This window comes from Streptopelia decaocto (genome assembly GCF_964273445.1).
Source record: "Streptopelia decaocto genome assembly, chromosome: 22".
NCBI lineage: Eukaryota > Metazoa > Chordata > Aves > Columbiformes > Columbidae > Streptopelia > Streptopelia decaocto.
The window spans coordinates 4,784,497-4,803,803 of record NC_138677.1 but is presented as its reverse complement, the minus strand read 5'-3'; the positions used below and the strand labels follow the sequence as shown (position 1 = coordinate 4,803,803).

General features: G+C 54.4%; 1 protein-coding gene and 1 long non-coding RNA gene across 3 annotated transcripts; one reads left to right on the top strand and one right to left on the bottom strand.

Annotated features, from left to right (window-relative positions):
- Positions 1 to 17,285, top strand: PLXDC1 (plexin domain containing 1). The gene is made up of 14 exons (XM_082070662.1): positions 1 to 182; positions 1,527 to 1,663; positions 3,622 to 3,765; positions 4,091 to 4,160; positions 4,284 to 4,406; positions 4,836 to 4,954; positions 5,095 to 5,194; positions 6,813 to 6,908; positions 8,237 to 8,318; positions 10,416 to 10,476; positions 11,294 to 11,423; positions 13,037 to 13,072; positions 13,240 to 13,400; positions 14,128 to 17,285. The coding sequence occupies exons 1-14, from the start codon at positions 128 to 130 to the stop codon at positions 14,245 to 14,247; spliced, it is 1,434 nt and encodes a 477-aa protein (XP_081926788.1). The 5' UTR covers positions 1 to 127; the 3' UTR covers positions 14,248 to 17,285.
- On the bottom strand, positions 8,327 to 16,426 carry LOC309448847. Of its 2 annotated transcripts, none has more exons than XR_014185862.1 (3): positions 16,292 to 16,426; positions 10,303 to 10,526; positions 8,327 to 10,013 (listed from the first exon to the last, which is right to left on the bottom strand). It is a non-coding gene; the product is annotated as an uncharacterized lncRNA (long non-coding RNA). The 2 variants fall into 2 exon arrangements; XR_014185863.1 differs by having other exon boundaries at positions 10,385 to 10,526.
- Positions 17,286 to 19,307: the final 2,022 nt, after the last annotated feature.

The following is a 19,307-nucleotide window of genomic DNA, read 5'->3' as shown; positions in this document are numbered from 1 at the left end:
CACCCCCGGCTCCCGCCCGGGCTCCGGCTCCGGCTCCGTGCGCGGCTCCCCGGGGGTGCCGGCCCATGGCGGGGCGCTGACCCCCCCAGCAGAGCCGGGGCCGAGCGGGGCCCCCCCGGCCCCCACCATGCTCTGGGGGGGCCTGATCCTGTTCGTCCTGCTGCGCGGGGCGCTGGGCGCAGGTAGGGGGGGCCGGGAGCGCGGGCGGGGGCGGGTCCCGGGAGTGGGGGTTCGGGGGTCCCCGTGTTTACAGCTCCATGCGCGGCCCCGGGCGTTGCTGTGCCCGCGGGCAGCGGGAGGCATCGCGCTGTCCGTCTGTCCGTCCCTCTGGTGCTGCGCTCCCCGGCGCGGGCTGCGCTTTGGGGGTGTCTTCATGTCCCCCTCCCCGGGCACGCAGGTGTGTGTCACGCCGCACCCACAGGGGCCACCCGCGGTGTGGGACCTGCCGTGGGGTCCCCGCGTCCCCCCCCTCCCCAGCATCTCCGTGGCAAAACCGTGGGGTGCCCGGGCCCCCCAGCTGGATGGGGCAGCCATAGGGCAGAGGGGGCTGTGGGTGTCCCACCCGGGATCCCCCCACTCGGGGCACACCGTGTGCTGGATGTGGGCACAGCTGGCTGGGGAGAGATTTTGGGAAGGATACCGGAGCCTCCGTGGGGGGTTCGTTAGAGCCCCAGGGAAGGTGAGTGGGACCCCAACCCACCCACCAGCAGTGCGGTGCATCCCCGCCAGCTCAGCCCCGCTCCCCCTGCCTCAGTTTCCCCCACTGGAGGCGCTGGGCACAGAACCAGCCCCTCGGCGCAGCTGGGGCGGCGAGCAGCAGCTCGTTAGGCAGCAATTAGCTCATCTCCCTGGGGGGGCCCGGGAACCCCCTCCCCGGGGAGCAGTCTGCACCCCGCAGCTGTTTCTGTTGCGCTCCCCGGGGACAGCCGGCCTGGTGTCCGTGCCCGTGGGCGAGCGTGTGCCGCCTCTGCGCCTCCGCGCTGCCAGAAACCTCCCGAATCTCTGCAGATTTGCTCCCAAACGGCTTTTTCATCCCCCCCCCTCAAACGCTGTGCTGTGTTTCCAGCCTCCGCTCCATCCCGGGGCTGTGAGATGTGGCAGGAAGGGACAAGGGACAGTTTTCTTATGGCTGGAGTTTGACCCGACGCCTGGACCCCAAGCCGGCCTGGAGGAGGGGACACGGAGGACGTGCTGGTGCCCCATCGCCAGAGCCGCATCTTCCCCGTCCCCGGGGCCTCGCGCCCCCTGAGCTGGGGAGGGGACCAAAGGTGTTTTGCTGCCTTTCACCCCCCCCGGCAGCTCTGCTCCCCGGCCGTGGTGTCTGTCACCTGTCCTCGTGTCCCATGGCCATCCCTGACCTGACGAGCTCTTCCCTGCATCTCTGTCATCACAACGATGCTGCTCGGCAGGGCTGAGACCCCTCAGACTCGTGTCACATAAGCAGAAGCTGCCTCGCTGGTGGACGGGGCTGATCCCAGCCCACGGGCAGGTGTGGGACCCACGGACCCGTCCGTCTGTCCCCCCAGGACACCCCCCCGGGGGCGCAGGCCGGCGGAGAGCTCGGGACACGTCGCCGGGGACCCAGGGGACGCGCATCAGCCAGGACATGGCGGGGGGCACCTTGGCCATCGACACGCTGCCGGCCAACGAGACGCGCATCGTGGTGAGTCCCCAGCGCAGGATCCGGCCAGCGCTTGGCCACCGAGAGCTATTTCCAGGCTGGGCATGGAGCTGGTGGAGCTCAAATGTAACGTGTGTGGCTGGAGGGTAATTACAGCCCAGCCCTGCGGCCGGTCCTGCCGCCAGCTCCCGGTGCCATGGCGGGGACGCTTCTGTCTGTCCGTCTGTCTGTCCCTCTGCTGCTGTGCTCGCTCGCCGCGGTGCCACCGGGGTCACCGGGGGGCTCAGGGCTGGGGGGGAAATGGGGGGTCTACAGTTGGGGAAGCAGGAGCCCGCAAGGCTGCTAACGAGCTGTAGCATCAGTGTCACCTGGGAGATCTCGCTTGCTTCTCACATCCCAGCTGTGCCTAATTACCCGCCCTCAATTAGCTCCTGGTTATTAGTGGCGGGGCTGCAGGTTTCTTGGCAGCTGGGGGGCAGTTTGCACCATTCTGGGGTGGGATCCACGGTTGGTTCCTGGAGGAGGATGTGCTGGTTATGGTGACTTGTCCTGGTGTTTTTGGCAGCAGCTGGCTGTGGATTCGGTGGAATTAGTGTCCCCGTGGCACAACGTGGAGCAGCTGTGGCTGTTCTGCTCCAGCTTGGCTTTGCTCGTTGGCCACTGCGGACGGAGCGGGGCCAGGACGGTTCCTGATGTGGAAGAGTTTATAAAAAGCCCAAACCCACCCATGGCCGCCCCATTTGGAGATGCCGAGGAGCCACAGGGAGGGCGTGATGGCATCTGTGGCTCCCAGGAGGCAAAACCAGCAATTTTCTGGGGCTCGGTGCTGTTGGGGGGTGAAGAGCATCCGCCCTGGGAGCGGGACCGTGTTTGGGGTGAGGGGTGTCCCCAGTGTGTCACCGTATGTCGCTGTGTCTGACCGCAGAAGGTGTGATCCGACCTCAGGAGCTGCCCATCCAAAAACATTGCGGGTTTGGGGCGCGGGGGACCCGAAGGTTGAAGCGGTTGTGACGCTGCCGTCCCCCCGAGCTCTGCTCACGGCAGCTCCGCTCCCCACTTGCTCCCGTGTCCTGTCTCTTAATTCGTGCCATAACCAAAGCCAGGTGAGCCGGGCAGAACCTCCCGGCCCTGCGGTTATTAAACCCCTGGTTTATTGGGAACAAAGCACCAGGGGGGACAAGGACATGGGAGGTTCTGTTGTTGATCCCCCAGCGCTGTCCCTGCATCCCGGGGGGGTTTCCACAGCCTTTGCTGGGCTGCAGCTGGCACAGCCTTCCCCGTGCCTCAGTTTCCCCATCCAGAGGGCAGGGAGGGCTCTGGGCTGCAGAGAGCAAGGGCTGGAATTGCCGCAAGGTGTCCCCAAGGTCCCCTGCAGGGATATGTGTCCCTCGATAGGTCCCTGACTGGCTTGCGATGGCTCTTGGCAGATCTACTGTGTGGTCGCTGCTCTGGTCTCCCAGGGAGTGGGGTTTGGGGGGTCTGGGGTGCTGCTGGTGGCTGGGGGGGATGCTCGGGGTCCTCTCCTTGCTCTGGGTGAGGATCTGATGGCTCGCGCCCCATCCCGCACTCCGGGGATGTCACCCAGGGGAACAGCCCCATTCCCCGCAGCGTCCCCCGTCCTCGTCCCCTTGCTCTGCCTCGGCTGCTGTTCCACAGTTCATCGTTTCCTCCGGGCTTCCTCGGCCCCAGTTGTTTTCACTTCGCTTCTAGCGGTCGCTTTAGCTGTAACTTCCAGCCGCTGGCTCCGGAGCAGGGTGTTTCCATCCCGCGGAGGCTGCGGCCTCTCGTGAGTCACGTCTCTCACCAACCAGCCCTTCTTCTCGTGCATCTGGTCTCGTGATTCTTCTCGGCACCTTCTCCAAGTGCTCAGCATCCTCTGGCTTCGCGCCGGGCTCGCCTGTGCTGGTTTTATCGCTGCTTTGCGCTGAGGTCGGGTCTCGCTGCTCTGGGGTTTGCAGCTCCACGCTGTCCCCTGTCACCCTGTCCCCTCCCGGCTGCAGGAGGACAACCACAGCTACTACGTGTCGCGGATCTACGGGCCGGGGGACGCGCGGCGGAGGGGGCTGTGGGTGGACATGGCAGCGGCCAACAGGAGCCACGTGAAGATCCACGGGATCCTCTCCAACACGCACCGACAGGCCTCGGTGAGCCCGGCGTGTCCCTGCGCTGTCCCCCGGTCACCTCTCCCGCGGGGATTTCCATGTGGTGGCACCTCCACATCCCCGTGACATCCCAGTGGGGACCAAGGCTTGAGTTACCCCCAGTGTGTCATTTACCTCCAGTCCAGGACTGGTCCTACCGGGCAGAAGGGGGTGAGCGGTGGGGACCGGGCACCCGCAGGACCCCCCAATCCCATCCCTCTGTCACCCCCATGTCCCCCGGATCCTGAGCTGGGGTGGAGCCGTTGGGCACAGACCTGTACCCCCCATCCCCAGCAGATGTTTTTCTCACCCCACCTCCCTCCCGCAGAGAATCATCCTGTCCTTTGACTTCCCCTTCTACGGGCACCTCCTGCGGCAGGTCACGATAGCCACGGGCGGTGAGTCGGGATGGGAAATGGGGGGCACCGGGGGTGCAAAACAGGGGGGGTGAGGCAGGACGGGGTGGTGGGAGGTCAGAAAGAGGGACGGAGCATCACGAGGACTGTGATGTGCTCGCTCAGGTTTTATCTTCATGGGGGATGTCATCCACCGCATGCTCACGGCCACCCAGTACATCGCGCCGCTCATGGCCAACTTCAACCCCAGCTACTCCCGCAACTCCACCGTCCAGTACCTGGACAACGGTGAGTCCATCTGCCCGCCCCTGCCCCCCAAAACTCCGCTCTCCAGAGCAAAAATGGGGGGCTGGAGCTGGGGTGCTGGGTAGAGGAATCTGGGGTGTTTGGCAGGGGTCGGGCTCTGCTCCCCAGGAACAAGCGCCCAAGAGTAAACGGCCTCAAGTTGCGCCAGGGGAGGTTGAGGTTGGATCTGGGAACAATTTCTTCCCCAAAGGGCTGTGGGGCATTGGAACAGGCTGCCCAGGGCAGTGCTGGAGTCACCATCTCTGGAGGGTTGGACAGACGGACATGAGGTTCTCAGGACATGGGGCAGTGCTGGGGTGGGTTTGGTTGGACTCCATGGTCTTGAGGGGCTTTTCCAACCAAAACGATTCCGTGATTCTCTGTGGGGTGGGGAGAGGCGAGAGGACCGACCCGCTCTGGTGTCTCCCCCAGGGACGGTTTTCGTGGTGCAGTGGGACAAGGTTTATCTCCAGGGGAAGGAGGACACAGGCAGCTTCACCTTCCAGGCCGCGCTGCACAGCACCGGGAGAATCGTCTTTGGGTACAAGGAGGTGAGAGGTTTTCTGCTGGGGCCCCGCAGGTCTGGGAGGAGATCTGGTGTTATAACTGTTCACATGCTGAGTCTATGGTGCCACAAAAGCTCTGGGGACCTGCAGATGGACCCCATTCTGTCCTCTCTAACCCACCGCAGATCCCCGTGCCCGTCCTGCAGATCAGCGCCACCCAGCACCCTGTGAAAGCCGGGCTGTCTGATGCCTTCATGGTCCTCAACCCATCGCCCGATGTGCCCGGTGAGTCGCTGCGCTTGAGGAATTGGGGGAGACGGAGTCACTGGGGGGTTGTGGTTGCAGGGACCCCTGTAGATCCTCCAGCCCAGCCCACGCAGGGTCACCAGAGCAGATCACACAGGTCGGTCCAGGTGGGTTTCAATGTCTCAGAGAAGGAGACTCCAGTAATTCCTTGAACTGGGGAGCCCAGAACTGGAGCCAGAACTGCAGCTGGGGCAGAGCAGAGGGAGGGGATCCACCTCCCTGGCCCCATGGCTGGGAGAGGGGGCAGGTGGGGACAGAAACACGAGGCGCCCTCATCTTTGGGCACCTCAAGACGTGAGGATGTGCTGCTTGGATTCATGGTGGGGAGCAAAAGAGCATGAGGAGGCATTTGGGGCTGTGTGGATGTCCCTGGTGCATCTTTGGGGTGCATCTCCCCGTGGCCAAGGCGATGGTGCAGCCCTGTGCTCCAGGTGCTTTGGTGAGGAGCCCAACCTCACTCCCGCCCCCCCCACCCCCAAAACTGCACCCGCTGCGGTTGCTTTTCCTCGTTATTTATGGAGCCGGCCATCTGGCCCTCGTTTATTACCCATTTACAACAGTTTGTGTTAAAAAAAACCCTCAGCCTCGCTGGCTGGTGCATCCCCTCCCCTCTGTCCCCTTGGGGGTGCTGCCTCCTGCCTGCACCCCCTGCCTGTCCCGGGGTGTGAGGGAGGGTGATGGAGACGAAATGCAAGAACTGGCCATGAAAAAACTTACTGAGATGAAGAAACGAGGCTTGAAGGGAAGGACCGGAGGGGAGACCGTGCTGCCCTGCTCATCTGCTGGAAGGAAGGACGGGCTGGATTCTCCTTGCCGGGCCACCGAGCCAGAGGAGCATCTTGGCTGGTGCCACCACAAGCTCTGGGAGAAGATTTGGGAGAAGCCTGAAGCCAGGAGAGACCCCTCTCCTGGGATTAAGGAGGAAAGGGGCAAAGGCTTGAGGAACAGGGGCAGGAGGAGGTTTTTGGGGCTGCAGAGCATCCCGGGGAGCGCTGGGAGCTGCGAGCGCCGCGCACGGGGGAGGCTCGTGAGTCACCGCCCAGCAATGTGTTGTGCAGCTCCGTGTTTGTTTAGAGCGACGCAGGGCTGGAGCGCGGCCATCTCGGGAGCCTCTGGGTGGGGAGAGGGGGACAGAGGGATCTAAACTCCGCCTAACAAAGCTGGGAAGAGGAGATGTGTGCCCTGACATCCCTGCTGCTCCCAGCACCTCCTGCTTTGCTTCTCTGATGGCTGCTGGACATGTTTCTCTCATAGGAGCAACCCCAAGGTGTGGGGAAGGAATTGTTGGCCCTGAGGGTGGTGAGAGCCTGGCCCAGGTTCCCAGAGAGGTGGTGGATGAACCATCCCTGGAGACATCCCAGGCCAGGCTGGACGGGGTCTGAGCACCCTGAGCTGGTGACGATGTCCCTGCTCATGGTGGGGGTGGCACTGGGGCAGTTTGAAGGTCCCTCCAACCCAAACTGCTCTGTGATTCCATTTCAGGTGGGGGTCAGCAGCCCCACAAGCTCTCCCTGCCCTCTCTGGGATTTGCAGGATGTTGCACAGGGTACGCAAAGCGGACTTAAGCCCAGTCTAAAGCCAAGTCTCTGTGTTGCAGAGTCCCGCCGTCGGACCATCTACGAGTATCACCGCGTGGAGCTGGACACCAGCAAGATCACCAGCATGTCAGCCGTGGAGTTCACCCCACTGCCCAGTAAGTCGGACAAGCTGCTGTGGTGCCCCGGGGTGTGTTTTCCTCTATGGATTCTGCATCAGGAATCTGCTGGACTCACGAGGGTGTTGAGCATCAAGATGTAACCTCTGTAAAATCCATCCTGGTGCTTCCAGAATGAGATCGTGGATGGTTTGGGTTGAAGGGACTTTCAAACTGCCCCAGTGCCCCCCCTGCCATGAGCAGGGACATCTCCACCAGCTCAGGGTGCTCAGAGTCTGGCCTGGGATGTCTCCAGGATGGGGAATGAGCCCCATGGAAGGTTTGTGTTGCTCACCAGTAGCTCCCGCTCACCTCAGTGCTTTTCCACTTGATTTCCAGCACCGGCAGCTCTTTCCCCCTGAAACTCTTTCTCTTTTGCTCCATAAGCTACAGCGAATTTTGCTGGACACCGGTTCACCCCAGGTCCGTCTACAAGACATTTTCTACGCCTCCACGCTCAGATGGAATTTCTTCAGGATCGTGTTAGATAGAGACGATTTTAGTGTCCGGATCCAAGGACACGTGCGCGCGAGGGAAAATAGTCATGCAGTCCTAAAATACAGAGCAGAGAGTAAATCTGTCACGAAGATACCAAGGTTATGCATTTAAATGGTCTCCCCAGGCTATTTTATGACAATTTTAACAGCAGGCAGGGTTACTGCAAAGCAGATCATAAATAAGCATTCTGCAGTATTTTGTTGTTTCTCCTTAAGACTCGCTGTTTCAGTTCCCCCAGCAGCCAGAGCAGGATCTTCTGAGGAGCCACAGAGCGGGGAGAACCAGCCTCTGCTTCTTCTTCTGGGGAGTTTAATTCTGAGCCTTATTGAGGTCAGAAGTGGCCCAGCTGGGTTAATCTGTGTCTTCTCCAGAGGGGCCGGTTAAAGCTCCGCATGGGCACACGAAGGAGAGTCAGGACTTGTTAAACTCCTGATTTCCTTGACTTCTTTTTAGACAAGCCCTCTTGGCCACCTTTTCTAGCCAAGGTGACAAGCAAACGCTGGCTCTTTACAAGCAGCTTGTCCCCTCCACCATGGAGATGTTCTTGCAGAATTCATACGGCCATAGCAACAGGAGGCTCAACTATTTGCGTTGCTTCCTCCCTTCTGAGAAACACCCTCCGTGCAAGAAGAAATCCCAGGAGCCTCAGATGCGTCTTAATTCCCAGTTAACCAGACGGGGAGTGCGTTTCAGGGGCACTGGGAGCGTAGCCCTTGCTCCCAGAGGTCGGGCTGGAGGCTCAGCTGGTGGTGCTGGTTCCATGGGGCCCTCGGGGATGCTCCCCCGTGCAGGTGCTGGTGTTGCTGCCGCATTTCTCTTCTCTTTTCCAGCTTGTCTCCAGCACCAGAGCTGCGAAACGTGCGTGAGCTCCGAGCTGACCTTCAACTGCAGCTGGTGCCACGTCCTGCAGAGGTACCAGCCATGCGTTTCCCTCCCTCCCCTTCTCCCGGGGGTGTTTCTATAGCTGGGAGAGCAAGTGCAACTCTAGGTCGGATGCTGTATCCGTTTTGTTCGTTTCTTATCATTATTACATTCTTTTTTGTTGCTTTTCGGTTCAGTTGGGGTGCTGCTTATAGCCTTGTAGCCGTAGTTAAGCGATCTCCGGTTACAAGCCGCTGAAAGGAGATATTTCCCGAGGCCGAGGGGTTTTGATCCGTGTGTTTTGATGCAGGAACAAGTCGAGACCAGAGCAAGACTCGTGTTTTTGTCGGCGTGATTAAACAGGGGGGGAACTAGTGCTGGTTCAGGCTGTGACTGCAGACACAAGGCAGGGACACGTGGGGTCTGAAGGATGCTCAGAGAATCGGGGACGCTCCTCAGCCCCCTGGCTGTGGGGGACATGTCCTCCTTGTTGGGGACAGGACGCAGTGAGGGCTGGGGGGCATTTGCTGCTTGTCTGGGGGTAAACGGAGGATTTTGGGGGCTGAGGCTGCCCCTGCTGCAGTCCCGCCCCATGCTCTTCAGCTCCAGCAGCACGATACAGAGCACAAAGAGAGTTTAATGAGATTTTTGCTGCAATATTTAGGGCTGGCGGCAGGGGAGGGGACCCAGTAACACAGATCCACGGGCACGGGGACAACACTGCATCCCTCCTCCTGCAGCCCTTCTCGAAGACTCGCACCTTGTCCTTGCAGGCAGCGATTCGAGCAGGACAGGGGAAGATCTGGAGGGATCAGCGAAGCGACGCGATAAATCAGCGTCGATTCACTGCCCTGCGATGGGCTGGAATAAAACCCGAGCCAGGGGAACATAATTTTGAAATGACAAGTTGCTCAGCGGTGGCTTCGGATCAGAGAATACGATGTTCTCGCAGCTGGGATTGATGCGTGAAACCAGATGTGGCTTTGGTAGTAAAACCAAGCCCAAGATACGGTGGTTTTAAGTCTGGATTTTGTTTTGGGCTGAAACTCCAGGGTTCGAGAACTTTGTCGTTCTGCTTATTCCAAATTTCACGGTGTTTGCCAACCCCAGCTGCCCAAATCCAAGGCGCTGCTGCTGATGTTTGCTCTTATCACGTATAACATGGGGATTTCTCGATGCGTTGGCTGAAATCCGCGCGTCAGCGTGTCGGCATCTCGGTCCCGAAGAGCTTCGATGACACATAGAAAATACAAACAGCAAATGAGCTTCAAATAGCAAGTTAGAACAAGCTTAGCGCTATCTCGTTGGCTTTCGACCAGCGGGGTTTGCAAAGCCACTGTGATCTTGCCCAAGGAAGTTTTGTTAGGCTTAAACTTCTATCCTAAGGCCAGCTCGGTGGTTTAACCCCCAAGTCCTCTTATTTCTCTTCTGGACAGTAGAACTTTTGCTTTTGCTTCAGCCCATAATTGTTCCGAGAACTGTACTTTAGGCAAAGATCTCAGTGACTCAGCAGGACCTGAAGTTTCTTGTGGTTTCTCCTCTTTTCCTGGTTGGTAGTTGGGTAAATTACAGCTTGTGTGAGCTGAACCCCTGGTTTACATCCTGGTGGTCCCCAGAGGCTTCCCAAAGGTCAGAGTGCTGTTTGGTGCCGTCTCCTTCCCTCTGTTCCTGCGGAGATTTCTCTAGCTGGTGTTTTCCTCGTGCAGTTTGTCATTTCGTTAATGTGTTTTTCCTGTGCAGATGTTGCTGGAAAGAAAAGAACAAAATAAATAACCCAAAGCCTCGAGGAGATCGTGGCCTTGCCCTGGCATGGAGTCCAGGGAATGGAAATTCAGACTCAGTCTATATATTTTTCCTATTTCTCCGCTACTCTTGGAGAAGCGGCGTTGACCCTTTTCCTCCTCTGTTAAGAGGAACATTAGTGTCCTTCCAGCACAGCTGTACTGGAAACCCCACGTCTTCAGAGACCAACTTGTATAGAATCTTTCCAGCCCTCAGATATTTGTTTGTCCGAGTATCTGGACACAACACCCACCGAGGCAGCGCTTGGGACTCTCGGGCAGCTTAGAAAACACCAGCGATGTGCCAAATATTGCTGCTGTGTCTCAGGAACTCACCTGCCACGGGTTAATTCTGCTTCTTCCGCAGGTGTTCCAGTGGTTTCGACCGGTACCGCGAGGAGTGGTTGTCCTACGGCTGCGGCCAGCAGGTGAGACCCACAGGAGGGTCCTTGCTCTTGTTCTTGTGCTGAGAACGGAGCTGAAATACAGAAACAACAATATCCCAGCGCAGAAAATTCACCCTTAGCTCCCCCTGGCTTGTGCTGGTCTGGGATATCCCTTTGGGCATCCCTGTCCCGTTACAGCGCATCTCTCTACTGGGATAGTTAAAAATGGTCCATCTAACCCCGAATTTTCCTCGCTGGTGCCTTGTTTGTCTGCGGGTTGATTCTGGGTATTCTGTAAAGGTGCGGAGACCTCTTTAAGTCACCAAATGGTGCAATGTGAGTACCCTGAGTTCACCTTCTGCAGCGTGACTCTTACTCACTCTCAAGCATGAAGAAATTAGCCCTTGTGATTCTTTTTTTTTAGTCCTCGTTAGCACAATTACCTCCACATTGGATGAACTAGTTTCTTTGTCTCGGGAAGATCAGCTGTAAGGAAACATCTGTTTCTGCTTTGGGGTATTTTATTTTCTAATTTATTTGATTTTTCCTCACTGAAAACTCCGCTTTGTTCCATGTTAACCCAGAGGGCTGAGCGGAGGCAAAGGAGCCCACAGGACCTGTGTGAGCTCACCCACCTTGCCAGACCGTCGTCATTTGTCCTATTTAAGTGGTTCCCAAACTTTTCCTCTTCTCCAATCCCCATGTCACCCCCCCCCCATGTATTTTTCTGGACTGTGTCTCTTGCTTCCACTTGGGTTTGAACCCCCAGAGGCTCTAAAGTTGGGGAGCAGAGCCCTCCCCGCTGGCTCTCACTGGAGGAAAGGGAGGAGAACCAGCTCTTTCTGCCTTTTCTCTGCAGTCAGATGAGAAGACATGCGAGGATTTAGCAGAAGGGTATTCGGCACCTCCCGACGGCTCCTTCCCCCCACGGGATGGGGACGTCCCCACTGCCACGTCCTCGCTCTTCATGGACAAGCTCACCACGGAAGGTAGGGACAGGCTGGGGGCAGCGGGGACACCCCATCCCGGGGAGATGTTGCGTTCCGATGCCACCTAAAACCATTTAGTACGTACTGGGACGTTCCAACAGAGGAACAGGAGAGGTGGTGGATGAACCATCCCTGGAGACATCCCGGGCCAGGCTGGACGGGGCTCTGAGCAACCGGAGCTGGTGACGATGTCCCTGCTCATGGCAGGGGGGGCACTGGGTCGGTTTAAAGGTCTCTCCAACCCAAACCACCCACGATCTCATTCTGGAAGCACCAGGATGGAGTCCCTTCCAACCCAAACCATTCTGTGATTCCATGATTCTATATCTAAATAAATACAATAACAAACCGATCCTTGAAGGACAAGGGGTGGAAGGGTGTGAGAGGTGACACTCGGTGATGTGTGAAGGGGAGGGATGAAACCCCCTGGTAGGAAGAGTTTTACAGTTTCCTCGCAGCCTTTTAATGCATTTTGAAGGTCAATAAGCAACTTGTCCCCAGTGGGCAGACTCCCCAGCACCCTAATGGAGGTTAATACTCTATAGAGGGGTTCATGCTTTTAATGTCCCTGGTCCTGGTGGCTCGGGGCTGGCAGTGCTTTCAGATGGGCAACAACACGGCATCGTGTGCGTGCCCTGGGCTCGGGAACGGTGCCGGTTCCAGCGCAGGAAAGCTCCGCCTAAGGAGCAGAGCTTCCCCTGGAGACACCCATGTTCTAAAGCTTGATAATCCTATTAACACAGGGGCTGGCTCCTCGGATCCTAGCGGCAGGTATCACTTCAATTTTGCTGCTTAATAGTCCCTAACGCAAACTGCTAATTAGAATAAATAGAAAGGAACATTAGTAATTGTCCTTCAGCGATGGGAAGGGGCTGGGGGGAGGAATGGAGCGCCGGGCTGGCAGAGCTGACTTTGAAAGGAGCAATTAAAGGCAGGGGGAGTGTTAACGCCACCACTGAGATTATTTTCCAACTCATCGCCATTTCGGGCGGGAGGGGGGGGGCGGAGAAAGAACAAGAGGCTTTCTGTGACATAGTCAAGCATGAAGTTAATTTGTAGTCTTGGAAGGGAACAAACAGGCAGCTGTGTCAGGCTGCGAACTTGATCTGGAGCAGCTCGGCAAAGGCATCAGTGAAGGAGCCACCTCTGTGTCCCCCCAGCCCTGGGGGACATGGGGTGAACGTGTTGGACATGCTGGTCCTGTGTTGATGCAGTGAATGGGTGAGATGAGCAGCGGGAATTCTGGATCAGGAACCAGCTGGACGCGTGGTGATTGGTGAGACGTAAAGCCCCGTAAAATCCATCCTGGTGCTTCCAGAATGAGGTCATGGGTGGTTTGGGTTGGAGGGACCTTCAAACTGACCCGGTGCCCCCCCTGCCATGACAGGGACATCGTCACCAGCTCCGGGTGCTCAGAGCCCTGTCCAGCCTGGCCTGGGGTGTCTCCAGGGATGGTTCATCCACCACCTCTCTGGGCAACTCCATTTTGGGCCATCAATGCTGTGCAAGAGCAGAGTTCCACCTGTGGCCCCATCACACGGGCGGGAAGGATGCAGGATGTCACAGAAGGCTCCTACCTTTATTTATTTTGCCTTTTTGCTTTCTTCTTTTAGACGACACAAAGCTCAATCAGTATGCAGGAGGAGAAGGTAAGACCTGAGCTCAGCTCTGCCTTTTTCACCTCTGTTGCCGTGAATCCCGCTCAGTCCCAGTCTGTGTGTCAGCCCTGGGGAACCGAAGTGTCGCTGTAAAGCTCCTAATTCTGGGAAGGCTCCGAGCCCCCTTAGCTTGATGGTGTTTTGCTGGTTTTTCGCAGGTGTGGGGAGCAGCCTTCCCTCCAAGCAAACGGGCGCCCCGGTGCACACGGGCACCATCGTGGGCATCGTTCTGGCCGTGCTGCTCATCGCCGTCATCATCCTCGCTGGGATTTACATCAACAGCCACCCCACCTCCGCCGCCGCCCTGTTCTTCATCGAGGTGAGCGGAGAACCAGGTTTATCTTCCTCTGCCATCAACACCCGTCCCAACCTTCTAGAGAACAGCACGGAGCAAAACAAGAGCAAGAACCTTAGATAGGGCTCGAAGCTGAGTTCCTTTTCACACTCCTACAGACCCAGTTTATCTCTCAACCTCCAGCTGATGATGTTTTAAACTTAGGTTCTCTCCTTCCCACGCTGTTTTATTTTCCTCCCTTTCACACGTTGCCTTTTATTTTCTTCCTCAGACTCTTCCACCTCCTCGCGTGGTCGGGGGCTCCGTCGGGGCCGAGACATAATTGAGTTCGCTGCCTTTGGAATTGCCCAGTGGGATTTTTGTCGCCTGGAATTGTCAGGCTTTACTGATAGCTGTGGCGCCAGCAGCCAACTGTGTGAGCGGTGCTGTGGATGCTCTAAATGGGAGATTGTAATTCTGGGGAAGATGGGGGGTCCAACCGTCTCCATCTGCCGTTAGAAGGCAGCAGACTGTGCAGCGCAGGCTCCCGAGGGAGGGAGCGAGCAACGCTTAACCCTTGGCCTTTCCTTCTCCCTCGCTGGCTTTTCGTAATCAACTCTTTCAAGCATAAATCAATCTTTTAAAATTTACTAATAAAAAGTCAGGCTTTCACAAAGATGTCACTTTGTCTCAGGGCAGTTCCCCGTTTCCCCGCGGGCTCGGGGTAGAAGGCTCTGCCATAATTTCTGGCGGTCTCTGTTTCTGTCCGCAGCGAAGGCCACATCGCTGGCCCGCCATGAAATTCCGGAATCACGCCAACCAGGCCACGTACGCCGAGGTGGAGCCGGCCAGCCAGGAGAAGGAGGGCTTTGTGGAAGCAGAGCAGTGCTGAGCGCCTCTCCCCCGCCTCTCGGACCTCCCGTGTCTCAAGCGTTGGAGTTGCTGTCATTCTATTGCAAAGTCTTTCCCCTCTTGGAAAACAAGCGAGTGGAGGAAAAAGACCCGATCGGAGCATTTGGAAAGGATGAGTCGGGGCGATGTGAGCTGGGCTTGCCTGGATTCCTCAGGGGACAGCAGAGCCGGCGGTGGTGACGGCGGTGACACCGGACTCTGCCCTGGATGTGGCGATAGGCAGAAAAGCGCCGTCAGTTTTTGTAGCTTGGTGCGGGGTGCTTTTGGTTTTGCGGTCGGGTGTTTCCTCCCTGTGTGTGGTTGGAATGTTCCCCGCTCCACCGGGAGCCTCAACGGGGAGCACATCTTGGTGCGGGCACAACAGGAGGAGGCTCTTGGGGACAGCAAATTCGGTGCTTTTTGCTGCACGCTGGGGTGTTGAGGTTGGCTCGTCAGCGCTCGCCTCCCTCCACCTCCTTTTGGGGCAGGTGCATTGAGTTTTGTCATCAGGGCTGAGAAGCCTTGAGCCCTTTTTTCCTCTTCCCGTCCTGCAGTTGTTATTCCACCACCACAGCTTCTCCTTCCCCAGCAGAAACAGAAACCTCCTCTATTTTAAGGGCAAAACCCTGCGGAAGTTTCACCTCCAGGGTGTTTGTGAGCCAGTGGCTCCGATGCACTTTTTAGCACCTAATTAGTTTGCTAAATTACTAATTATGACCCTTGGCCCTAAAGGAGACAGAATATGAAAACAAATCGTAGATTTTTTCAAAATATATCCTCATGGTCTGGCTACAAATCCAGGAGGAACAGAGCAGGATGGGGACAGAGCACTAGAGAGAACCCTTGTCCTCCCATGGATTAAATCCTGATATAAATCTAAGCTCATTTGTGGGCATTTCCCATCAATTAGGAGTGAGGGCAAACATTCCTCCACACCACTGAAAAATCAACCTGGTAAACATCATTTTTAGAGCCTGCTCAAGCCAGTGGGATCCTTTGCTATTTTTTTATGATGTCTGTGATAGGCCCCATGTCTGGATTTGTATGTAAATCATGATTCCAGAATCTGACCCTCACTAAGGGCTTTGCCCCTGGGCCCCTCAGGGTTTTCTGCTACTTCTGTGCAAGGAAAACTTGTCTAAAAGAATTAAAAGAGAGTCCAAAGTCCAGTGTACAGTAAAGTTTTCTTTCCCCCACCAAAAAAAGGTGGTGGTTGTACGAGGCTTTTTTTTCCTTTACATTTCCTCTGATCCTCAGTTATTTATTCTGATAATCATGTTTGGTGCATATTTTATCCCCTGGCTGGTTCAGCTGTCACCGGTGGTGATTACTGCCAAAGGCAGGGTCTGTCTAATTAATGTTTTCCTTCTCATCTGCTGAATTTATATAGCCATTAAAGATAAATATGGATGCTTTGTGGCATTTAGACCCCAGATTATACTTTCTCCTACGTAGCCACTAGGGAGACTTTTGCTGCATCTTATTATGGCGTAAAGGCACCAAAATGCTCATGCAGGGTAAGTCAGACCAGTCGTGCCCAGTTGTTACAGCCCAGACGGTCTCTATTTAAACATATTTTGAAGATAAAATTTATTCCCAAATAAAGCTTTTGCCTGGTTGTTTTTTTCCCCCTGGTGCATTGCTGGATCTAAGGAGGATCAGATATCGTGTGGAAATAACAACATCCAAGTGCTGGAGCAACAGAAATGGTTGAGATACAGAAAATATTGCAGGAGAGATGCCAAGTTCTGAGCGCCTGGAGGAAAAAAGGCTTTTCAGTTTGTATTTTTCCTTCAAGGAAAGAAAGAAAAGCAAGCGGGCTGTTCTGTAGCGGCGCAAGAGATGTTTGGTCTGCCTCCTACTGAGGAATGGGGTTTGGGGTATTGTCAGGTAGAGCGTTAACAGCTTCAATTAATCATCTCTAAGATATTTTGGTAGATGGAGAAGTTACTGCCCAAAATTGGGGGTTTGAATTCCCCCAAATCTCCTACTGCCCCTGGATTCTGTGTCTCAAGGTGGAGAAAAACCCCAATGTTCTGTCCTACCTTTTGACACGAGCTCCGGGCGCTCGACCTTCACACCTGGGAAGCTCGTGAGTCAACAAGGAGCCTTTTTCTTCCTGAATATTCTTTGTAGTGGAAAAGAGGTTGGCTATTAAATTCCAGAAAGCACAACGGTAATGTTGCTGATGCCTAGAAAGACAAAAATGGATTTTCCATCACCAAGATGCCGAAGAGGAGAGTCTGGGCTCACGTACAGCGCCGGCCGCACCAAGTTCAACGCATCGGATCAATATTCCCGTCCTACCTGTGCGACTCCGACTTCAAGATGCCGGATAATCTTGCGAGTCTCGAAGCAAGGACATGGTGGTGGCAACTACAACATAAAGAGTTTGATTTTTTGCTTTAAATCATGTGGCTTTTCCAGCCGCATGCTGAGGTTTTTTCCTCTGGATTCTGACGAACCCAGCGCTTGCTTCAAGCATCATGTATATTGACCTGTAGGTTTTAACTTTATAGCTATAAAGGGGCTGTTTGCTGCGCTCAGTCCGGTGCTCAGCTGGTTAAAAGATGCAAAACAACCGCTACGGCTCCTCATTTCCAAGCCCTGTGCCCTGGCTGGTTGTAGCAACTGCTGAACGCGGCGTTTGGGTGTAAAATATGAGGAAAAAGACACCGTGTATCTGCTGCTTGGCCACTGGTCTGTGCTCAGCAGCTGGGAAAACACAGCACAGGGTTTATCAGACCAAGGAGAGGTTGGTTCTGCTCCTGCAAGAGTTGGGGGTCAATCCCCCCCTATTTTTGACAGGACTCAGATAAACAATAAATTCTTTTTAAGAACTAAAGGCCTACTTTCCATATACTTGAATTTACAGCACAGTTGGACTCTTTTGGGGGACTAAAGGCACTTTATCTGTCTTTTAATGCCATGTATTTACTATGGATTATCTGCATGGAACACAGTCTTAATATTAAAAAATAAATCTTCCTTTTGGGTTGCTTTGTTTTCAAAATAAACCACGCAAACTATTATTGGTCATGTGGACTTCTAAGCTTGTTAAATATTTAACATTTACCTTTCATCTTGTATTCTTTTGAGACTATAAGAATATATATATATATTTTAAGATGAGAATTCTACTCTCCCACTGCCTTGTTCTATGTTTTCTGAGCAGAGAGGCAGCAGATATATAATTAGAATATACATATATAATCATTATTTATCTATAGACATCTACACAAAAGGAAACACTTTATCAATCTGCAATAAAATGGCAGCTCTCCTGAACAAATAGTTTTCATATTAACATCCCAGAAATGGGGGTGGGGGAATATTTTAGCCATTATGCTCATAAACAAAGGTTTTTACCCTGAAAATGCAACTGCAACCTGGGGCAGCACAGTGTGCTGAACCGTAATTAACAGCACTGAAGCAAGGAGGGAGCAGATTGCTGCAAAAGGGCCTGTGGGTGGTGGGATAACATCTCCAACAGATGCATTCTCCAAGTGCCGCGGAATTGAGCTTCGGTTACGACCGGGCGCGGGGAATTGGTTGGATATTAAATGTCTTTATGCCTCGAATTGAGAAAGGAAGGATGGGAATCATTCCCTTTCTCATGTACATCGTGTAAATTTGTTAATATTTGTGGAATACTTACAGATGCCCAAGGGAAAGGTGTTTCCAAGGGGGGGTGGGATTATGGGTGGCTCCAAACATCACCCACGTGTCCATGGCAGCAGCTGGGTTTCCAGCCCTAAAAGAATTTAGTATTTCAGGCAAGTGATTCCATAGAAAACTCACAGCCCAACTCTTTTCATCCCTTCGTCAGTTGGAATTATATCATTACTAATCCAAAGGCTACACTAAAATCGTGGTGACACCACCACTGTCACCTTGCCCGTGGTTTCCAATGGCTCAGGGATGTTCCTAGCTCCACAAATTATCATTTTAAGCTCCGCACGACTCTCCCGAATGGCAGATAATGGGAAGATTAGAGGGTGGCATCCTGTAGAGTGATAATTATCAGCACAGCTCCCAATAAAACGAGGCTCAAAACAGGCTGGGGCTGAGGAAGGAGGAACCACCTGCAAGAAAAACAACAATAAAATCAGACTTTGCGATCTTAAAACTCTGAGTGGATCAAAACACACACGTCCCTGCGCTGGGCCCTTGCCACCCCTAAAACAGAAATACCAGCCAAGGAGGTGATTTTACCCCGAGAATTCATTAAGGATGAGACAAAGCAGTGACTTAATTCGCTCCATATCCCCGCGCAAGGCCTGTGCTGGATGAGTCAACGATCCCCTGCTAATTGAGCATTTTGATCATTTCGTAACAAGCCTTAAAGCGCTTTTTTCAAGTGGAAGTGCAAGGCTGCATCTCAGCGCCTTCGTAACACTGTGGAGAATCAACATTCGGCAAACGAGGAACAAATCTGATTTAGAGTAAGTGCTGAAGAGATTTTACTGCCTGAGGCCACACGTGGAAAGACACAAAACCGGTGTTATGTCTTTTTTTGCTGCGGTTTATTATTATTATTATTATTATTATTATTATTTCAATTTTGTAACATTTATAGCTCATTAGATGCTGTTGTTATTAACACTGGTCCTAGTGGTGCAATTTTTCCAGCGTTCTCTTTCGGCTCCCACCACATTCGGTGTTTTCTTCTAATTCAAGCAACCGCACAAGAATAGCAAGGATATTTGAAAAGGCGAATCCATCGCAGTCCTGCTCTTGGCATTTAAATGCACCAGAGACAACGGATTTCTACCCAAAATGTTGCTCGCATGTTGGGCAAAGATAACTAAGTTACACAAGACAAGGCCACTCACGCATAGAATAAGCAGTTAGCACTCAACAGAACCGTCACCGTGTTTATAACAACCTAATTGTGCTTCTTTCCTTATTAGTTTCTATCCCGTCACCTCAAACCAGTTGACAAACATTGACCGGATTACAGAGCCCCAAATGAAAAAACAGAACAAGCTCAGCCAATGGAAAACAAACAGGAGGTAATACTTTTACCACACAACGCAATTAAACTGCAGAACTGTTGCT